This window comes from Mastigoproctus giganteus, chromosome 1, assembly GCF_048544385.1.
Source record: "Mastigoproctus giganteus isolate SK-2022 chromosome 1, ASM4854438v1, whole genome shotgun sequence".
Lineage (NCBI taxonomy): Eukaryota > Metazoa > Arthropoda > Arachnida > Uropygi > Thelyphonidae > Mastigoproctus > Mastigoproctus giganteus.
Window position 1 is genome coordinate 217,524,414 of NC_143575.1, and position 19,184 is coordinate 217,543,597.

At 37.9% G+C, this 19,184-nt stretch overlaps 1 protein-coding gene across 1 annotated transcript in view; it reads left to right on the forward strand.

The window, feature by feature from the left end:
- The window catches only part of Mhcl (Myosin heavy chain-like), a 938,273-nt gene that overhangs the window by 759,208 nt on the left and 159,881 nt on the right, over window positions 1-19,184 (forward strand). Inside the window, exon 30 of the mRNA XM_090376088.1 lies at window positions 5,000-5,116. Coding sequence (XP_090232214.1) covers window positions 5,000-5,116 — 117 coding nt within the window. The remainder of the gene's footprint in view (window positions 1-4,999; window positions 5,117-19,184) is intronic.

Here is a 19,184-nt window from a genome sequence, read left to right on the forward strand (position 1 = left end):
TATGCAAGGAAGCAACTTATACAGCATCAGCCACAAAAAAAAAAAAAAAAACCTCATAATTTCTCTGTTCCCTTTAATAATTTGTCTAGTCCTTCGTTAAATTTATTCAAACAAACTACCTGCACAATAAACTAAATTTGACAGTGCAGCTCTGTGCTGCTGGCATATTTTACTAACTAAACAAACAACTACACAAACACCAGATGGAAATTTGTTCCAATAATCAGTTACCTTCTGGCTGAAAGCATATTTTCACTCATTTATCCTGAAGCCATTCTTTTTCAGTTTAAATTTTCCTGTAGTTACTGAAGTTTCCCTTCCCACTCACCGTGGGAAAGGAAACTTTCCTGTAGCTGTTGCTGCAGGAGAGTTCCTCCATAATTACATTCTATAAAAAAAAAAAAAAAAAAAACTCGCTTTAGAAGTTTACAGTGTACAGTGAAAAACAGCATCTGTCAGCCAACAAGGAAAGTTACTGCTTTAAGAAGTATCAACAGAGCTTTATATCGCCATATTATTATTAACACCCTTGTTACAAAAAACTGTCAGTGTCTTTTTTTTTTTTTTTTTTTTTTTTTATATTACAAGGCTTAGAAAAAGTGAGAAAGATGCATTACAATTGTAAAAGTGGTGCCATTGCTTCACCACTTTATTAGAACATGGCATAGTATTTCTTCACCAGTTGATAATCTGTGTACTTTACCCAGTGGAACTCTAGAATATTAGGTTTCAGAAATCCAGAATTTTCAAAAATCCAGCAAGAGTTAAATACCATTATTCCAAGATGTATGAGATTTTACTGTAAATGTGATTATTACCAAACCAGTTTATATAATAGTCTTTATCCTATAGTGCTACATAGACAGGTGGATAATAGTTGGCTCAAATGCACTGAGTACTTTTAAATTGAACATTAATATTACTCATAAATTAACATTGAATGGATTATCCAGGACATGCAGTGTTTATGGTTATGGTGTACAACCATAAGAATTAATTAGACAAAATGCATTTGAACTATTAACCCCCTTAAACTATTAACACTATTAATCCTGTGTTAGTTGTACAGGGTCACTTTAACCCCAACAATATTACAGAAATTTGTGCTCCATCTACTTCATCCACACAGCTGAAACCTCTGTAGATAAAGTAGATGTTATTGAAAATGTTTTCTTTGAATTTTCTGCAGAAAATTCCAGAAATGTCTGTTAATTATTGCACAGTTAGAAAAAATTCATGATTAAATTAAATCTAATTATATGCACATATTGATTAACATATACCATGTTGAGTTATTGATAGTAAGTTCACTTTTGCTATGCAAATTTTCTACAATCAGTAATGCTTTCTGACCTTAATGCACTGTCTGGAATCAAACTGTTTATGTACGCACTTCACATTTCATAAGAAGAAGTGGTGCATACGTATATGCTTCAAGTTGCAGTGAATCTTCTTTGAATGGTATAAAAAAGTTTGCCAGCATTTGTAGGATCTCATGTTGAATGTGAGATTTTTTTTTTTTGCATTCTATTCGAATGTTTTCAATATCTTGATAATTAGCATCAAATGATTCGTACATGTTTATTCTACTATACCAATGTGACTCATACCCTTGATGAACAGTGGTTTTCAGGTGATATACAAGATCAGACTGTTTGAGCTCAATATCTTTAACCTTGAGTGTTAATAAGTTAACACGAGATAAGTTTGTTTCCAGGAATTCCTGTTTGAAGGTGTTTCTTAGAATGGTACTGACACACAACTGAAGGGTACATACAATGTTAGCTCCTTGATCTGTTTCAAAAATTAACTTGAAGAGAATGTCTAGCCGAAGACCTAATTTCACAAGCCTGTGACTCAACTCCTTTCTGTTATTAGCGGCAGTTTTACAATTGTCTGGAAATTCACAAGTGAACAGTACTTTGTTCTACAACTTCCAGTTATCATCAGTATAGTGTAACTCTGGTGTTATGTAGGATATGTGCTTATAGTCATCTGTCCACAAGTCTGTATATGCACTACATTGACATAGATAAATTAATGACTGAATACCGCAGATGAGTTTTTTGCACAACTTTTCAGCTTCTTTTTGTGCACTATGGGAAGTTATAGCAGCGTCTGGTAACACATTTCTAACATTAAGATTTCCCTGCAGTGATCCTACTTTTATTAAAACACTATATAAAGCCAAACCAGTCACAATATCAAAGGATCTAATATCTATGTAATGTAGTGAGAACAACAGTCAGAACTGTCTAATATACACCAATGGTTCAAAAACTGATGTTGTCATGGGTGCTGTTGCTGCTATCTTTCCCTCTTATACTGTTTCTGCAGTAGTTATACGGCAGAACTCTATGCAATCAAGTTAGCCCTGGACAATGTCAACATCAGTCTGAACAATCAAGCATAATATACACAGATTCCATGAGTGCTATCTCAGTATTAAAGAATAAATTCTCATTTTCACATCCTGTAATAAATCAAATCCAGTCCTGTCTGAAAAATTTATGATAACAATCATTTGGTCAGGTTTTGCTGGATCCCTGGGCATGATGGCATTCTGAGTAATAAGCATGTTTTGGCAACAAATTTGGCAGCCACAAAAGCAAGCCGCTGTGGCACCTGCATCATTCCAAGTGCTGTACCCAGATTTTTTGATGCATATTCAACAAAGTTGTACAGTCCAGTAGTAGCAGATTTGGCAGTTGCAAGTAAACAAGAAACTCTTACATATAAAATATGAACCACAACTATGGAAATCAAGCCTTTGAGAAAATAGATAAGAAGAGGATACTGGCAAGAATAAGAATAGGGCACACTCACCTAACTCATCTGTTTCTGCTCATGGGGAAGATCCATCTCTGTGTATGCACTTTTCATTACCAACTTACAGTGAAGCATATTCTTTCGAAATGTGCACATTTTTCACATAGTAGAAACACTAACTTCTGTTCTCTTGCACAACTCCAAGAACCCTTGTTACTTTCCCACATCATAAGAAATAATGCAAACTCTATATATATCTTAAAAATATACACTTACATCTACTGTGATGTAAAATAAAATAAACTTCCTAGACTATCTTACAATATCCAAATAGACATGATTTGACTTAAGTAGCCCTTGTGCCCCTAAACATCTAAACCACCACTACCACTATAATCATCTCTTATGATTCACCCTACAATCATCTTTTATGATGACCTTTCTGAAGATCACAATGCACACATGGAACAAACTGCATGTGTTTTTAATTGAATTATTCACTTTGTGTGATATAAATTAGATTATCTGCCTAGGTTTACAAATCAGCTAGAAACAGCATACTGCAATAACTAGATTTAATCCACCATCAGGCCATCCAGGGCCGTGCCGTGCTATGATATAGAGAGGCGGCACCGTAAGGGGACGGCATAAGCAGCGAAATCAAAATACAATTTGACCCATTAAGGAGCAGCATTTCGAAGGCTTGCATCATACTGAGAAAATCTACCGCACGGCCCTGAGGCCATCCATATTGCTACTAATTCCTACCAAAAAGGTAAGCTTAGTATTATAAATGATATTGTGTTCTTGTCAACATTTCAAGTTTGGATATCCCAAGGTTGGAATTGGATCCAGTTAATATTCACCTTCCTGATGATAGTATACCAGCTGTTATGGGCATAAACCCATGAACAACATGCTTGGATCCTCACTCAAACATTTCAACACCCATATAGCATGTACCTTCTAATAACAAAGTCAGTCCCACTGTATCATGTCAACACGGCTGTTGCTAATTCTAAGCTTGCTTATGAGCTCTGACATGGTTACCTGAAAACTGGATGGATGAGCTTATTGTCATTTTGCTGCTACTTGCATGTGAACTTCTTATACTATTGGAAGACTTTGGCTTGCTTCGAACAGGCTACCTTATATGTAGCTACTACAGAGTAGTGAATGTTCATTAGTTGTTAACATCTGTATTATATCACTGCACATCTGAATGTTCACAACTCTCCTAGTGCTCACAGCATACAATCTGTAACCCTTACTTATGTTACTTTGTCCAACACTTATATATGCACACTTTATCCTAGAGGACATCACTACTTATTCTTCAGCTGTGATCATGTTCTCCGCATACATTCTGTTTAAAGGAGAGTAGGCCTGTGGTACTGGATTCCATGATTTAAGAGAGTTATACCGCACATCCAGTGGAAACAGTAACTAGATTTTAATAAGTAAGTTAAGCTTCCTGTATTATCTTAACTTAACTTGCTTATTAAAATCTAGTTATTGTTTCCACTGGATATGCGGTATTACTCTTACATTCTGTTTATTCCAAAATCCTGCTCTTCATTTGAGCAACCCTTTTACATGTATATAAAGTTGTAGAGTTCACTCATGAGTGGTACCAAAGTTGTTTTTAGCTTCACATTAATTATCTTCTGTAAATGGAAGAGAAAAAGAACAAAGGTAAAGCTCACATTAAGTTTACCCCTCAACCTTAAAAGATTTATGACTACTATTTTAGATTAAAACATTGAGGTCTCTCTATAGAAAATATGTAATTCTTAAATAACTTGGGACACCCTTGAACCTCTATATGTTCATAGCAACTACCACTAGTATTAAGAGTTTGAATAGCCAGATAAAATTGAGTGCTTGTAGAATTATCTTAAAAATATATTAAAATTAGCTAGTAATAGAAATAGTCCAGTAATAGTGAATTCAGACTTGACATTCAACTGGCCAGTAGAAAAAATTATCATAGTATTCAGTTTACTCTAACACTAATAAATATAGATATCACTATCACTGAATGATTATGATTGATTAGCTCTATCTTTGCTGTTTCACTTAGCCTAAAATATAGTTCACTGTTGTTGTTATTGCTATATATTATTTTTCAATCTAAATATTTTATTAATTCTGAATAAGTTTTATAATTTTTTTTATTTTGATTAAAAATTGACCTGTAAAAACTATATAAAAAATAATTCATGTTAAGGTCGAAGGTCGTTGTCTTCAATTGTCAAGAGAAAAAAGTGCCCTTCAAACTCAACTAGAAGAAATGGAAGAAGAAATGACAGAAGTCATGAGGAAATATAAAGCTGTAGTTAATCAGGTAAAACGAGCTTTGAAATATTTACTCTTGTATATGTAAAATATACAAAATTTCTTCAGAGTGCACCTGTAGAACACATTGTGTGCTTTTATGAAATTTTGAAAAATTTATTATTCATTTCCTAATTTTTTCCTCTCGATATGATCAGATTAAAATTAATTTTATAAACAGCAGCTCCTCCTTTAAATACTAAAGATTAACGATCAAATTCTACATGCTGATGTAGAGAATCCAAGATACAGCAGCAGCTGGCTTAAAAAAAAGAAAAAAAATTATTTATCTAAAGTGTCCCAAGTGATATATAAAGTAAATATTATATATAAGGCTTTTACCACCATTAAGAAAAATAAAGCTGTATATTTTTCCTAAAATGAGGCCTCCAGACCTGTATACAGTACTCAAGGTGTGGTCTGACTATTGTCTTATACAAGGAGACAATCATCTCCTTATCCCTGCTAGAAAATTCCTGTATATCATTGACAAGACACATGACTGCCCTGGCAGCCCATCTACACAGCTCAGCGAACTTTATATTTGACTGCACACTTACCCCCAGGTCTTTTTCACTTTCCACTTCCCAAAGTGTAGTACCACACGGTTGGTACGTTTCTCTTCGGTTATTGCTATCCATATGCAATATTGTACATTTGTCAATGTTAAACTTCAGTTGCCACCTCTGAGCCCATCTGCTCAACTTTTCCAGCTTCTGTTGCAGTAGCTTATTGTCAGTACCGCCATTAACAGCCCTGCCAACCTTCGTATTGTCTGTAAACTTAAGACATTAACCCTGATATACCTTCATCAATATCATTGATAAATACAGAAAACAACAATGGGCCCAACACCGAACACTGGTGGACTCCACTAATAACATTAGTCCACGAAGAGCAGTGTCCATTAATTACCACTCTGTTTTCTCCTACTCAACCATCCGTTTATCAATTGTAGCAACTTGCCCCTAATGCCATACTGCTCCAATTTGTACAGTATTCTTCTGTGTGACAGAGCATCAAAAGCTTTCCTAAAATCCAAATATATGATATCAAAATAATTTTTTGCATCCAGTTCCTTTGTGACAACATTATAGTATCCAATCAAATTTGTCAGACAAGACTTCCCTTTAACAAACCCATGCTGTGTCTGAACTATAACTGCAGTCTTTTCTAGATGATCCTGCATCTCTTCCTTAACCAGGTCTTTTTCACTTTCCACTTCCCAACGTGTAGTACCACACGGTTGGTACGTTTCTCTTCGGTTATTGCTATCTATATGCAATACTGTACATTTGTCAATGTTAAACTTCAGTTGCCACCTCTGAGCCCATCTGCTCAACTTTTCCAGCTTCTGTTGCAGTAGCTTATTGTCAATACTGCCAATAACAGCCCTGCCAACCTTCGTATTGTCTGTAAACGTAAGACATTAACCCTGATATATTTTCATCAATATCATTGATAAATACAGAAAACAACAATGGGCCCAACACCGAACACTGGTGGACTCCACTAATAACATTAGTCCACGAAGAGCAGTGTCCATTAATTACCACTCTGTTTTCTCCTACTCAACCATCCGTTTATCAATTGTAGCAACTTGCCCCTAATGCCATACTGCTCCAATTTGTACAGTATTCTTCTGTGTGACAGAGCATCAAAAGCTTTCCTAAAATCCAAATATATGATATCAAAATAATTTTTTGCATCCAGTTCCTTTGTGACAACATTATAGTATCCAATCAAATTTGTCAGACAAGACTTCCCTTTAACAAACCCATGCTGTGTCTGAACTATAACTGCAGCCTTTTCTAGATGATCCTGCATCTCTTCCTTAACCAGTGATTCCATTATTTTACCTGAAACAGAAGTTAGACTTGCAGGGCTGCAATTACTCGTGTCACCCTTTGCTCCCCCCCCCTTTATGAATTGGAGACACATTTTCACATCTCCAGTCCTTGGAGATCCTCCCCTGAGTCCAAGAAGCTTCTATAATTATGGCTAAGAGTTTGGTTACTTCCTTTGCTGCTTCCTTTAATATAAGGCCCCGAGTGCCAAGCGAGTGATCTAGCGATTTACAAAGTGAATTTGAAAGTTTTTTTTCTAAGGAGAATTTGTTAAAGAGATTTTCAAAAGCTTTACTTTCAAAGTTATTTATTTTCTGGCTCTTTGTAAATAAAGAAGGAAGCCTCCTACAAGAAAGGAAAGACACCTTTCTTTTGTATATATAACTACTTTTCTAACACACTAACCTTTATCGCTTGGTCACTGGTGGCACCACTCCTGCCTCCATGTGGCGGGGCCGGTAACCTGGGGGATAAATCAACCCTCGGGGCTAAAAGGAGCAGTAATGGAAACCAATGAATTTCCACGTATAGAGCCCAAGAGTGCTCAATATGACAATCATGAACCCGACCATGACTTCTCTACCTCGAAGAGAATGAAAAAAGATGCAGGCAGACATGAATCACCAGCCTTCCTAATTATCCATTTTCTGTCGACACAGCCTGTTAGCAAGCTCTCCCCTTTCATAATCCAACGATGTCTGGAACATGCAGCAGCATCACCAAAAATGGTGAAACGTCTCCAATCCGGGGACTTGCTAATAGAGACTTCACTCCCAAGACATTCTGAACAACTATTGAAACTCACCACTTTAAGCGGAATTCCAATACAAGTCACTCCACATAACACCCTGAATTCGTCCAAGGGAGTGATTACTGAGTGGGATCTACTGAACGTGTCCGAAGAAGAAATAGTACAGGAACTAAAGACAAAATGTAACTCAAGCAAAAAGAATCATGATACGAAAAGATGGTACCTTAGTCCCAACACGTAACATAATTCTAACTTTCAATTCACCGAATCTACCAGCATCAGTCAAAGCAGGTTACTTAAATTGCCGTGTTCGACCCTTTATCCCAAATCCCCTAAGATGCTACAAATGCCAGAAATTTGGTCACTCCCAGACAGCATGCCGTGGCATTTCAACATGTCCAAACTGTGGCTCCACAACTCATACCCAGTCAGAATGCAAAGCACAAACTCCGCAGTGTTCTAACTGCAGGGGAAGCCATCCAGCATACTCTAAAGAATGTGATCTCTGGAAGATAGGCAAGAAAATACAAAAATATAAGACTGAAAATAAAGTCTCCTATCAAGAAGCTAGGAAACAAATCAAACTGATCATGCCAAATAGCTCTTATGCCTCGGTTATCCACTCTCACCAATCAGTAGCATGTCAGACGGAAGTGTCACTCTCTCCAGATAAATCGATTGCAGACTGGGCTCGATCAGTTCTATCGACCCAGCCTACATCAAAGCCAAACACAATAGATCAAAGTATGAATACACCTCTTACGGTTCCAACCCAGATCATAACCCAAGGTAAAGTAACAGAAAAACTGCAAAAATCAGATCCTGTCGAGGTTAATCAACCACCCTCAACAAGGATGGATACTGATGATACGATTACCGAAGATCTTCTTGAATTACATGCAGATGGTGAAATGGAAGATAACAATAATTCAACACGCCCCAACTTCCCCAGAAAAGAAAAACCTAAGCTGGATCGTCACAAACAACCCACTTATAAAAAGCAGTCGGATTCATCTCCCTCTTACAAATCTAAATAATGGAACAGATCATCCAATGGAACTGTAGAGCCCTTCGCAGTAATATCGATGATATCCATGAATTAATTCACCACCACAAACCTCTTGCAATGTGCTTGCAGGAAACGAATTTGACACCTCAGATCTCAATCAAAATAAATTATACTATGTTCAGACAAGACAGAGCTGGCACTAACAGTGCTCACGGAGGAGTAGCAATACTCGTGGATTCAAGCATCCCCTCCAGACGCATCCATTTACAAACCTCCTTAGAAGCTGTTGCCACTCGCGTTGTAAATGGTATTACACTGACACTGGTTTCAATCTATTTTCCACCAAATCATCAATATACCATTCAAGAAATCGAAGATCTTGTCTTGCAGTTACCATCTCCCTTTTGTATCCTAGGAGACTTTAATGCCCACCATCCAATATGGGGTTCCCCTATATCAGACAAACGAGGGAAGCTTATTGAAATGTTGATAGACAGGCAAAATTTAACTTTACTAAATACTGGCACTCCCACATATATCCATCTCCCTACAGGTTCAACTTCTACAATAGACCTTACCATTTGTTCCCCAATCCTCTTTCCAAGTATAGAGTGGGTAACTCTAAGCGATCCTTATAGCAGTGACTACTATCCCATAATCTGCAAAATTCAAACATCCTGTTCCTTCCCAACAGAAAATCCAATGAAATGGAAATTTTCAAGAGCTGACTGGACAAAATACAGAACGCACATATCATTTGACAACTGCATTATTCAGTCCTGTTCCATCGACAGTGTTACTGAGCACATCACAAATCAAATTCTGTCAGCTGCATCCGCTACAATTCCTCAATATCAAGTAAGAAATAGACAAAAAACAAATTACTGGTGGAATGAAGCCTGTAATCATGCGAAAAAAGAGAAAAACAAAGCGTGTAACCTTTTCCGCAAACACCCAACCACCTCCAATCTTATTAGTTATAAACGTCTCAGAGCAAAAGCCCGTTTCATCAGACGTAAAGCGAAAAAAGAAAATTGGATTAATTTCGCCTCATCAGTAAATAAAAATACTGATATCAGATTAATCTGGAGAAAAATAAAATGTTTAAACAGAAAATTCCCTCCTTTATCCACCCCACTACTGAACTGGAATGGACAGGAGCTTACTACTCCTACAGAAATATCAAATGCACTCGGAACCACATTTTCTCAGTTGTCCTCTTCTATCGCCTATGATCAAACATTTCAAAAACTCAAAACAATTGCAGAGAAATCCAGACTAAATTTCACTGACAATTCCGCATTACCTTATAATAAACCATTTACCATGCTTGAGCTGCAACAATCCCTTAACAACTCAAGAAACAGTGCTGCTGGCCCAGATGGGATATACTATGTAATGCTGCGAAATTTGGATCAGAGATCACTCTCATTACTGCTCATATTTTTCAATCGAATTTTTTCCGAACATACCTTCCCAAGTTCCTGGAGTCATTCTTATGTACTAGCAATTGCAAAGCCCGGTAAAGATCATTCTGTTCCGCAAAATTACAGACCAATATCCCTTACCAGCTGTCTAAGCAAAACCCTCGAGAAAATGTTACATCGCCGTCTCACTTGGTTCCTGGAGTCCCAAAATTTGATTCACAACAACCAATTTGGATTCCGGAAAAATCGATCTTCCTTGGATCTCATGATCAAAACCGAGACAAACATTAGAAATGCTTTCGTCAAGAAGGAACATCTCGTAATGGTCTGTCTTGACGTTGAGAAAGCCTTTGACACTACATGGCGGTTCGGCCTCTTAAAAGATCTGCATTCTCTTGGCCTGAGAGGTAATTTACCGTACTTTATCAAAAATTTTCTACAACAGAGATCCTTTCAAGTTCGTTACCGGGGAACCTTCTCTAAGATCTTTACCCCAAGAAGAAGGAATTCCGCAAGGGTCAGTTCTCAGTGCCACTTTATTTGCAATGAGAATGAACCATATAATTGAACTCATTCCGAAAACTGTAGATTCGTACCTTTTCACAGATGATCTGTCAATATCCTGTCATTCTCCAAACATGCATTATATTGAACGCCAGCTACAAATATCAATTAATCGCATCGTGACATGGATGACACAAAATGGTTATAGACTGTCCAGCCAGAAATCTGCTGCCATACACTTCTGTAACAGACGCAATATGCATCCTGAGCCCGAGCTCCACTTGAATAACCATCCTCTTCCCATAGCTAATTGTATTCATCTACTAGGATTATTTTTCGACAGCAAGTTAAACTTCCAAAAACACGTTGAATATCTCCGGACAAACTGTCAAAAGAAACTGAACATACTCGGAGTTTTATCAGCGACAACATGGGGAGCAGATCGTTACAGCCTGCTTCACCTATACAGAACCATAATTAGATCACGCCTAGACTACGGGGCGCCTGTTTTCGATTCTGCTAGGGAGAGTGTTTTATCTCGCCTCAACCCTATTCAACATTCAGCTCTTAGATCAGTATTAGGTGCGTTCAGAACATCTCCAGTGCAAAGTTTATATATCGAAGCCCACGAGCCTCCTCTAAATATCAGGAGAAAGATGTTACTGTTAAACTATGCAATCAAGATCCAAAGCCAGAGAACCCATCCTAATTGGCCAATACTTCATGATCCGCTGTATATGACCCTGTATAGAAACAAACCACAGACAGTTCGGCCTGCTGGTATTAGGCTAAAACATCTAACAGAAGATTGGGATATACACTTCGATAAAATCTTGCAAGATCCTATAGATCCTGACCCTCCATGGTCTGTCATTATGCCATGTTGTGACAAGTATTTCCACCAGTGGGGTAAACACTCTATCAGACGTTACCTTCCAACAGCTACACTTTGAACATGCTCAAAATTATCCTGACTTCGCTAAAATATATACAGATGGATCAAAGTCTGAGAGTGGATCGGGTGCAGCAGTGGTACTCCCTGATAAAATAATTTCTCAATCTCTTCCGACAGAGTGTAGTAGCTACACAACTGAATTATTTGCCCTTAAACTTGCATTAGAAAATGTATTCCATATGTCAACTCAAAAGAGCATAATATACACAGACTCACAAGGTTCCATATTAGCATTGCAAAACAATTCCCCGCCTACTCACCCGATATTAAAGCACATCAAAACACAGTTGATACGTCTTAGAGAGCATCAGCAAACGGTTATCTTCTGCTGGATCCCAGGCCATACCGGAATACCAGGGAATGAAATTGCAGATGATGCTGCCAAAAATTCATCCAGCCCAGCCCCAATGAATTCGCTAGTTCCCGTCACAGATTATAAAACGAATATACAAAGAATATGTAAGAATCAATGGACTCTTCAGTGGCAAACACAACTCCATAATAAACTACGCCAAATAAAACCCTTACCAAAATTATGGGCTTCTAGCTTTATAGCAAACAGAAAAGAAGAAGTAATTCAAGCCAGAGCCAGAATCGGTCATACTCATTTAACCCATCTGTTTCTTTTGTCAGGAAATGATCCTCCCCAGTGTAATTATTGTCATACACCACTCACAGTCAAACACATACTTCTGGACTGTACTCTATATAATAATGCTCGATTAATGTCTTTCAGTTCTCTGTCATATTTAAAGGAACCTTTGTCACTTCGCCATATCATAGGCGAAAATTCAAATCTTGCAGAATTCTTCTCCTTTCTAAAATGAATAAGATTGTACAACCGTATTTAACTGCTTCTAAATCAACAAACGCAGACAGTATGCACCACTTCCATAAGTGCAATATGGCCTAAGTAGCCATTGCACTTTAAACCCCAACAACAACAACAACCTTTAATATAACTGGATAAATCCCATCCACCCCAGGTGCCTTTCTTATGTTCAATTTCAACAATTTCTTCTCCACTTTACTCTAAATTATTACAAAATCATTTAGCTCCCTGCCCCAGAGCTTGATAAGCTTCCGGACTCCACTTCCCTACAGACCACCTCATGTGTAATGTAGATGTAAAATACTCATTTAGTTTATCAGCTATCTCAGCAGGTTAATCAACAATTGAACCTTCGATGTCAAGTGGACCAATCTAATTCATCCCCTTCCTTCTAGAATTTAGATAAGTAAAGAAATTTTTGCTGTTTTTCTTAGCAACCTTTGCCAAAGATTTCTCGTGATCTGCCTTTGCTTCCCTAACATCCTTTGTGACTCAGTTATAGACTATCTTATATCTGCCATAGGCATCTGTGTTTCCTGATAATTTATATGTATCCCATGCATTTTTCTTATCTGCCACGAGTCTCATTAGGTTATCTGACATCCATTTAGGCCTAAACCTTTAACAGTATTTCTTAGTTGATATGAAAAGCCTAGTAGCTTCCAATTAATTCCTTGAATGCTTCCCATTTAGAATTTTCTCTTGGTAACATCATCAGTTGGTCCCACTATATAAAATTTAAAACATCTCTGTGGCCACTGTAGTCTCCTTTATGAAAGAAAAACCCTTCCCTTTACCCCTGATGGTAGTTACATTTTTAAGTAAATCCCACATCAATACACTGTGATCACTGACACCTAGTGGTTCCTTTATCTGCAGATTCTTAATGCATGAATAATCACTGCCGATAATCAGATCAAGAGTATTAATCCCTCTGGTTGCCTCTTGAACATGCTGCTCTAGAAATCAATCATCAAATAAATCTACCAAAATCTTGCTAGTGTGTGAATGACCAACCCACAAGTTTCAGTCTATATCTGGGAAGTTAAAATCCCCCATTATAAGATAATCTGAGTTACTGGCCCACTCTATTTCCCTGTACAGTTGTTCATTGTACTCATCAGAATCATTAGGCCTATAACCCACTCCTACTCTCAACTTGGCTTTACCAGTGCTTATATCATACCAAACTGACTCAGCACTGCACTGTCCACCCATGTCAACTGGATGCACTTCCTTAGAACTTGTGTTTCTTAACTAACTGCATCTCCCCTTCTGTCCTGTCAATCCTTTCTGTACGTATTGTAAAGGGGGATCAAAAGGTGAAGTGAGTAATTGCGGGCTAGTAAGCTTGAATTCTGTTGAGGGAAAACAACGACATCAGTGATTAAAGAAGTATTGCAGATCATCTTGACTAGAATGCAGCTTTACAGAAATCACAGCATGAATTTCTTAAGGGGACGTCTTTTCTGACTCATCTGATTGGCTATTATGATGCAGTAACAAAAGAACTGGATGCAAAAAAATAATTTTGATGTCATATACTTAGATTTCATATAAGCCTTTGATACTGTTGTACAAATTGGAGCATTGCACCATTAGTGACAAGTTATTGCTATGGGTAAAGGGGATGATTCAGTGTGGGAAGTGATTATCAATGTGCACTGCTGTTTTTAGACTAATATTATTAGTGAAGCGCATCAAGGTTCAGTGCTAGGTCCCTTACTGTTTTCAATGTTTATTAGCAATACAGTCAGTCCTCGTATAGCACGATAGTTGTGTTCCTAGAAACCCTTGTGCAATGCAAAATCGTGCAATATAAATAACAGGCCCTATGGGAAAAATAGGGTTAGGTGCCGACCACCCAAGATTGAGCACACATTTGTAATCAAAACATTACCAAACACAACAAATTATCGTAATAAAATACTTACATATTTTATTAAGTTAGTGAAGATTTTATTAAGTAGGGGAAACGCATTTTACCATAATAACGTAAAATTCTAGCTATCGGTATTACCGTAAATGCAATTAGATCGAGTTTACTACCAGTTTATAACAGATTCTACTAGCAGGAATGCAACTGGAAATTGTTTTTATTGTTTTGTGGTAGTAATCCCCAAAAATGTGCTTTAGTAAAATGCGAGCCAGTGAGGTGTTATTAGAGTTGTCTCTGCCTTTACAGTGTTGTTTATTCAGTTGCTACATGCGTACAGCTTTGTTTATGTGTATCAAGTGTGCCTCTTCATTTTGTAATTGTGCTTTATTCCCTAAATATGAGTAAAATACTTAAAAGGTGTGAAAAGGAAGTGTCTTGGTGAAGACACTACAGATTCAGGGAGAAAAAGAAAATCATTATTGATAAACAGAGGCGGACTGGGTCAAAAATTCTTACCCGGGAAAATTTGTAGTGGCCTCATACTAGCGTTTATGGCCAAAATTACACCGGCCTCCGACCCACCGTGGTTTCCCTGGTAAGGCTTATGGCCAGTCCGGCTCTCTCGATAGAGAAAAAATATGAAATTGTGAAACACTTTGAGCGAAATGAAAGACCATGTGATATTGCACGTGCTACAGGCCTAAATGAGGCAATGCCGAGAATTACAAAGAATGCAGAGAAAATAAAAACAACTTTTATAGCAGGAACAACTCAAAGTGTAATTAAAATCCATTAGATTAAGACAAAGAATTGGAAGAGATGGAACGGCTGTTATCTGTTTGGATAGAAAATCAAACAAAAAACAAGTTTGCTTACGATAGAAGCAAAAGCGTTAGCAATATTTTATTACGTAATAGTCGTAATCAAATACTTACGTATTTTATTACAATAATTTATTGTGTTTGGTAATGTTTTGATTACAAACGTGTGTTCAATCTTGGGTGGTCGGCACCTAACACTATTTTTCCCATAGGGCCTGTTGTTTATATTGCACGATTTTGCTTTGCACGAGGGTTTCTGTTTGTTTGTTTGTTTGTTTATTTTGGGATTTATTGGGCGCATTGGCAACTATGGCCATAGTATGCCATGAGGGTTTCTAGGAACACAACTATCATGCTATACGAGGACTAACTGTACATTTTCAGAATCTTCTCTTCATTCCTATCATGTTGCATTCAGTTGGGGTGATTCCTGTCCTACTGCCATTTCTTGTAACACAAAGACGAATCGTGCATAAGCGAATTCGGTTTGTGTTATATACAATATCGTTCCCCTATTTATAAATCGTGTATGATCGAATTCATGTAGTGTAAACACGTGTTATATGAGGACTGACTGTACTGATGAACATATCAAGTTTACAGTAGTTAATAACAGGAATCACTACAACTATGGGCTGAGAATTGACACTTGAGGTTTAACAATGATTAAACATTATAAACGTAAGGTACTGTATGTGGGCAATAGTAATCTCAATAACATACCAACTAGGTTGTACCACACTCAAGGTGGTAGAAAACAAAAGAGAACTAAGGGAAATTGTACAGTCTGATATGAAGTTCTCTGAGCAGTGCAGAAAGGCTGCCAGGACAGCTAATGGGATTCTGTCAGTGATATACGGTAGACACAAAGAGGTGATTATTCTATTGTGTAAGGCAATGTTTAAGCAGCAGCTTGAGTATTGACTTCAGGTCTGGAAACCTCCTTTTAGGAAGAACATGGATCCGTTGGAATGTTTGAAGTGAAAAACAACAAGATTAGACATCGACACCAAAGGGTACTCTCACCATTAAAGACTTCTTCTGCATATTACAATCTTTGAAACTGCCAGAAGATGTGATTAAAGTGTTTAAAGCTTTAAATGAATTGTATAATGCTCATGCTATCCTTACTCCTTCTAGACAACCCACATAAGGGGACAAAAATAAAGTTTAAGCGAAAGGATGGTTGCAGGATAGATGTGCAAAAGATTTTTGCTTTCAGTCAGAAAATAATTGATTGTTGGAACAAACTGCCATTTGGTTTTGTGAAAGTGGGTAGTTTGAATAACTTTAAAGGAAGGATTAGACAAATTATTAGAGGAAATGAACAGGTGATGTGGGACGGTTTTTTTTTTTTTTTTTTTTGGCTGATGCATCCTTTCATTTACTGCTGTTAATACTAAATAAATTTCTAATCATTATATGATTATTATTAATAATAATAATAATAAAATCACAAATAAATTTATGAAAGTTATACAGGGTGTCTCAAAAATATTGGTACAAACGTTTAGAGGAGGTAGGTAACATCTAAAGGAATGTGAATCGCATAGGAACCCATAACCGGAAACGTTACGGGAAAGTAGTAGCACAGGCACAAGAAGCAGAAATGACACAAGACAATAATTAGTGGCAAACATTTATTTGACATAATATTAACAATGGAGTACAAGATGGATGCATTTCATGATGTTACAACAGATGCTCGAAGGTTCCACCTTGAGACGCTATGCATGCGTGACACCGACGCAGCATAGATTGGCGGACACGGTCGAACACACCTGGAGTTTCTTTGACAGTAGCAGCAGCACAGACGAGTCTCGCCACGAGATCCATTTCCGTCTCCACAGGTGATTCATACATGATAGATTTGAGGGTCCCCCACAGAAAGAAATCAAGGCTTGATAAATCAGGTGAGCGTTGGGAACCAGGCAACAGGTCCACCACGGCCAATCCAGCGATGCCCAAAACGCCTGTTCAAATGGTCACGAACACACCTTCCATAATGGGCAGGTGCCCCGTCATGTTGAAACCAAATGTTGTGTCTCACATTTGCTGGAACATCGTCAAGTAACCCTGGTAGAACTTGTTCAAGAAAGATCCGATATTTAGCGGAGTTCATGCGGGATGGTAACGGGTATGGGCCGACTAAGCAGTCACCGACCATACCTGCCCACACATTTATTGCGAAGCGATGTTGTGCCACATTGGGGCACACCGTGTAGGCCCTCTGCTAATCCATACACTAGGTGCATGTCTGCCAGCTCACAGTTCGTATATCGATGCATGCTGTTAGTTCGGCGACTACTGCTTGAATGAGTAAACCAGAAATTTTCCCTCTCGCGAACTGATGAACAGCACCGTGTACCGACTTACGATGACGTTTCTGGTTATGGGTTCCTATGCAATTCACATTCCTTTAAATGTTACCTACCTCCCCTAAAAGGAGGACACAATTGGTGCTTCAGGTTCATGAAACAGAATGGACTAAGCATGCGTACATGCACCAGACTTGCCCGAAAGATGCCTGAAAGCTATGAACAGAAGGTCCTTGAATTTCATCATTTTGTCATTCAATGTCAGAAGACACATCAGTTTGAGTTGGGACAGATTGCAAATATGGACGAAGTCCCCCTTCAATTTGATGTCCCAAGTAACAGAACTGTTGATAAGAAGGGGATGAAAACTGTAACTGCGAAGACAAGTGGACATGAAAAGAGCCATTATACAGTTGTTCTAGCTTGTTGTGCCGACGGAACCAAGCTACCTCCTATGCTGATTTTCAAATGCAAAACAATGCCAAAAGAAGACATTCCTCGAGGAGTGATTGTCCACGTTCACGACAAGGGTTGGATGGATCAGGATGGGATGAAAATTTGGTTTGAAAAAGTTTGGAGCAGGAGACCAGGTGGGCTCTTACGCAAACCTGCCCTATTGGTGCTTGATCAGTTCAGGGCACTCATAACAAAAAACACAAAGATTGCTGCAGAGCAAAAAACAAAACTTGCCGTCATACCTGGAGGCTTAACATCCCAGCTCCAACCACTTTATGTCTGCATTAACAAACCCTTCAAAGCTGCCATGAGAGATGAATGGAACCAATGGATGAAGTCTTCTGGGAACAATTTGACACCAGCAGGAAGAGTGAAGAAACCAACTATAGGAGAAGTTTGTACCTGGGTGAAAAGATCCTGGGATTATATCAAGATTGAGATTGTTGTCAAGTCATTTAAGAAGTGTGGCATTTCAAATGCCATAGATGGAACTGAGGACGAGGCAATATATGAAGACAGTGATTCGTCATCAGACACAGATGAGGACAAGCTAATGGATGGGAGTTTTGACAGTGATGAGTTGTATGAATTTCATGATGAATAAAACTTGAGTTCAATAACTTTATGTAATACATTTTTTTTCAAATTTCGGGCCCCAAAATTAAGGTGCGTCTTATACATGGGAGCGTCTTATACGTGGGGAAATACGGTAATTGGGTATGTGGAGTGCTCCCTATACCTGTGGCTACTCCAGCTGATATATATTCTCTGTTGTTTTGACAATATTTTCCAAATTCGGGGGGGGGGGGGGGGGGGATTTCTGCTATCTGTTTACAAGGCTGGGTATACTTCGATGTGATGAGGAGTTGTATGAATTTTTATGATGAATAAAATTTGAGTTCAATAACTTTATCTAATACATTTTTTTTTTTTTTTCAAAATTCGGCCCCCAAAATTAAGGTGCGCCTTATACATGGGGAAATACGGTATTTTTTTATATGGCTGGGATTATTATTATTAGCCATATGGTGCAAGGAAGCCTGAGGCTTATGCTGCACCAGCCAAAATAAAAATTTGAGTCACCGTGAGAGAGAGAGAGAGAGAGAGAGATGTAGAAGGGAATCACCAAGAAAGAGAAGAATGATAATATCCAACTCAGGACCCTGGATGTACCTAGCCCATACTCACCAGATGTGAGCCCCTGGGGTTAGTTGATTAGATCAAGGAAAAGTCCCACTCTTCATATTATGTCTGAAAAAAAAAAAAAAAAAAAAATCTG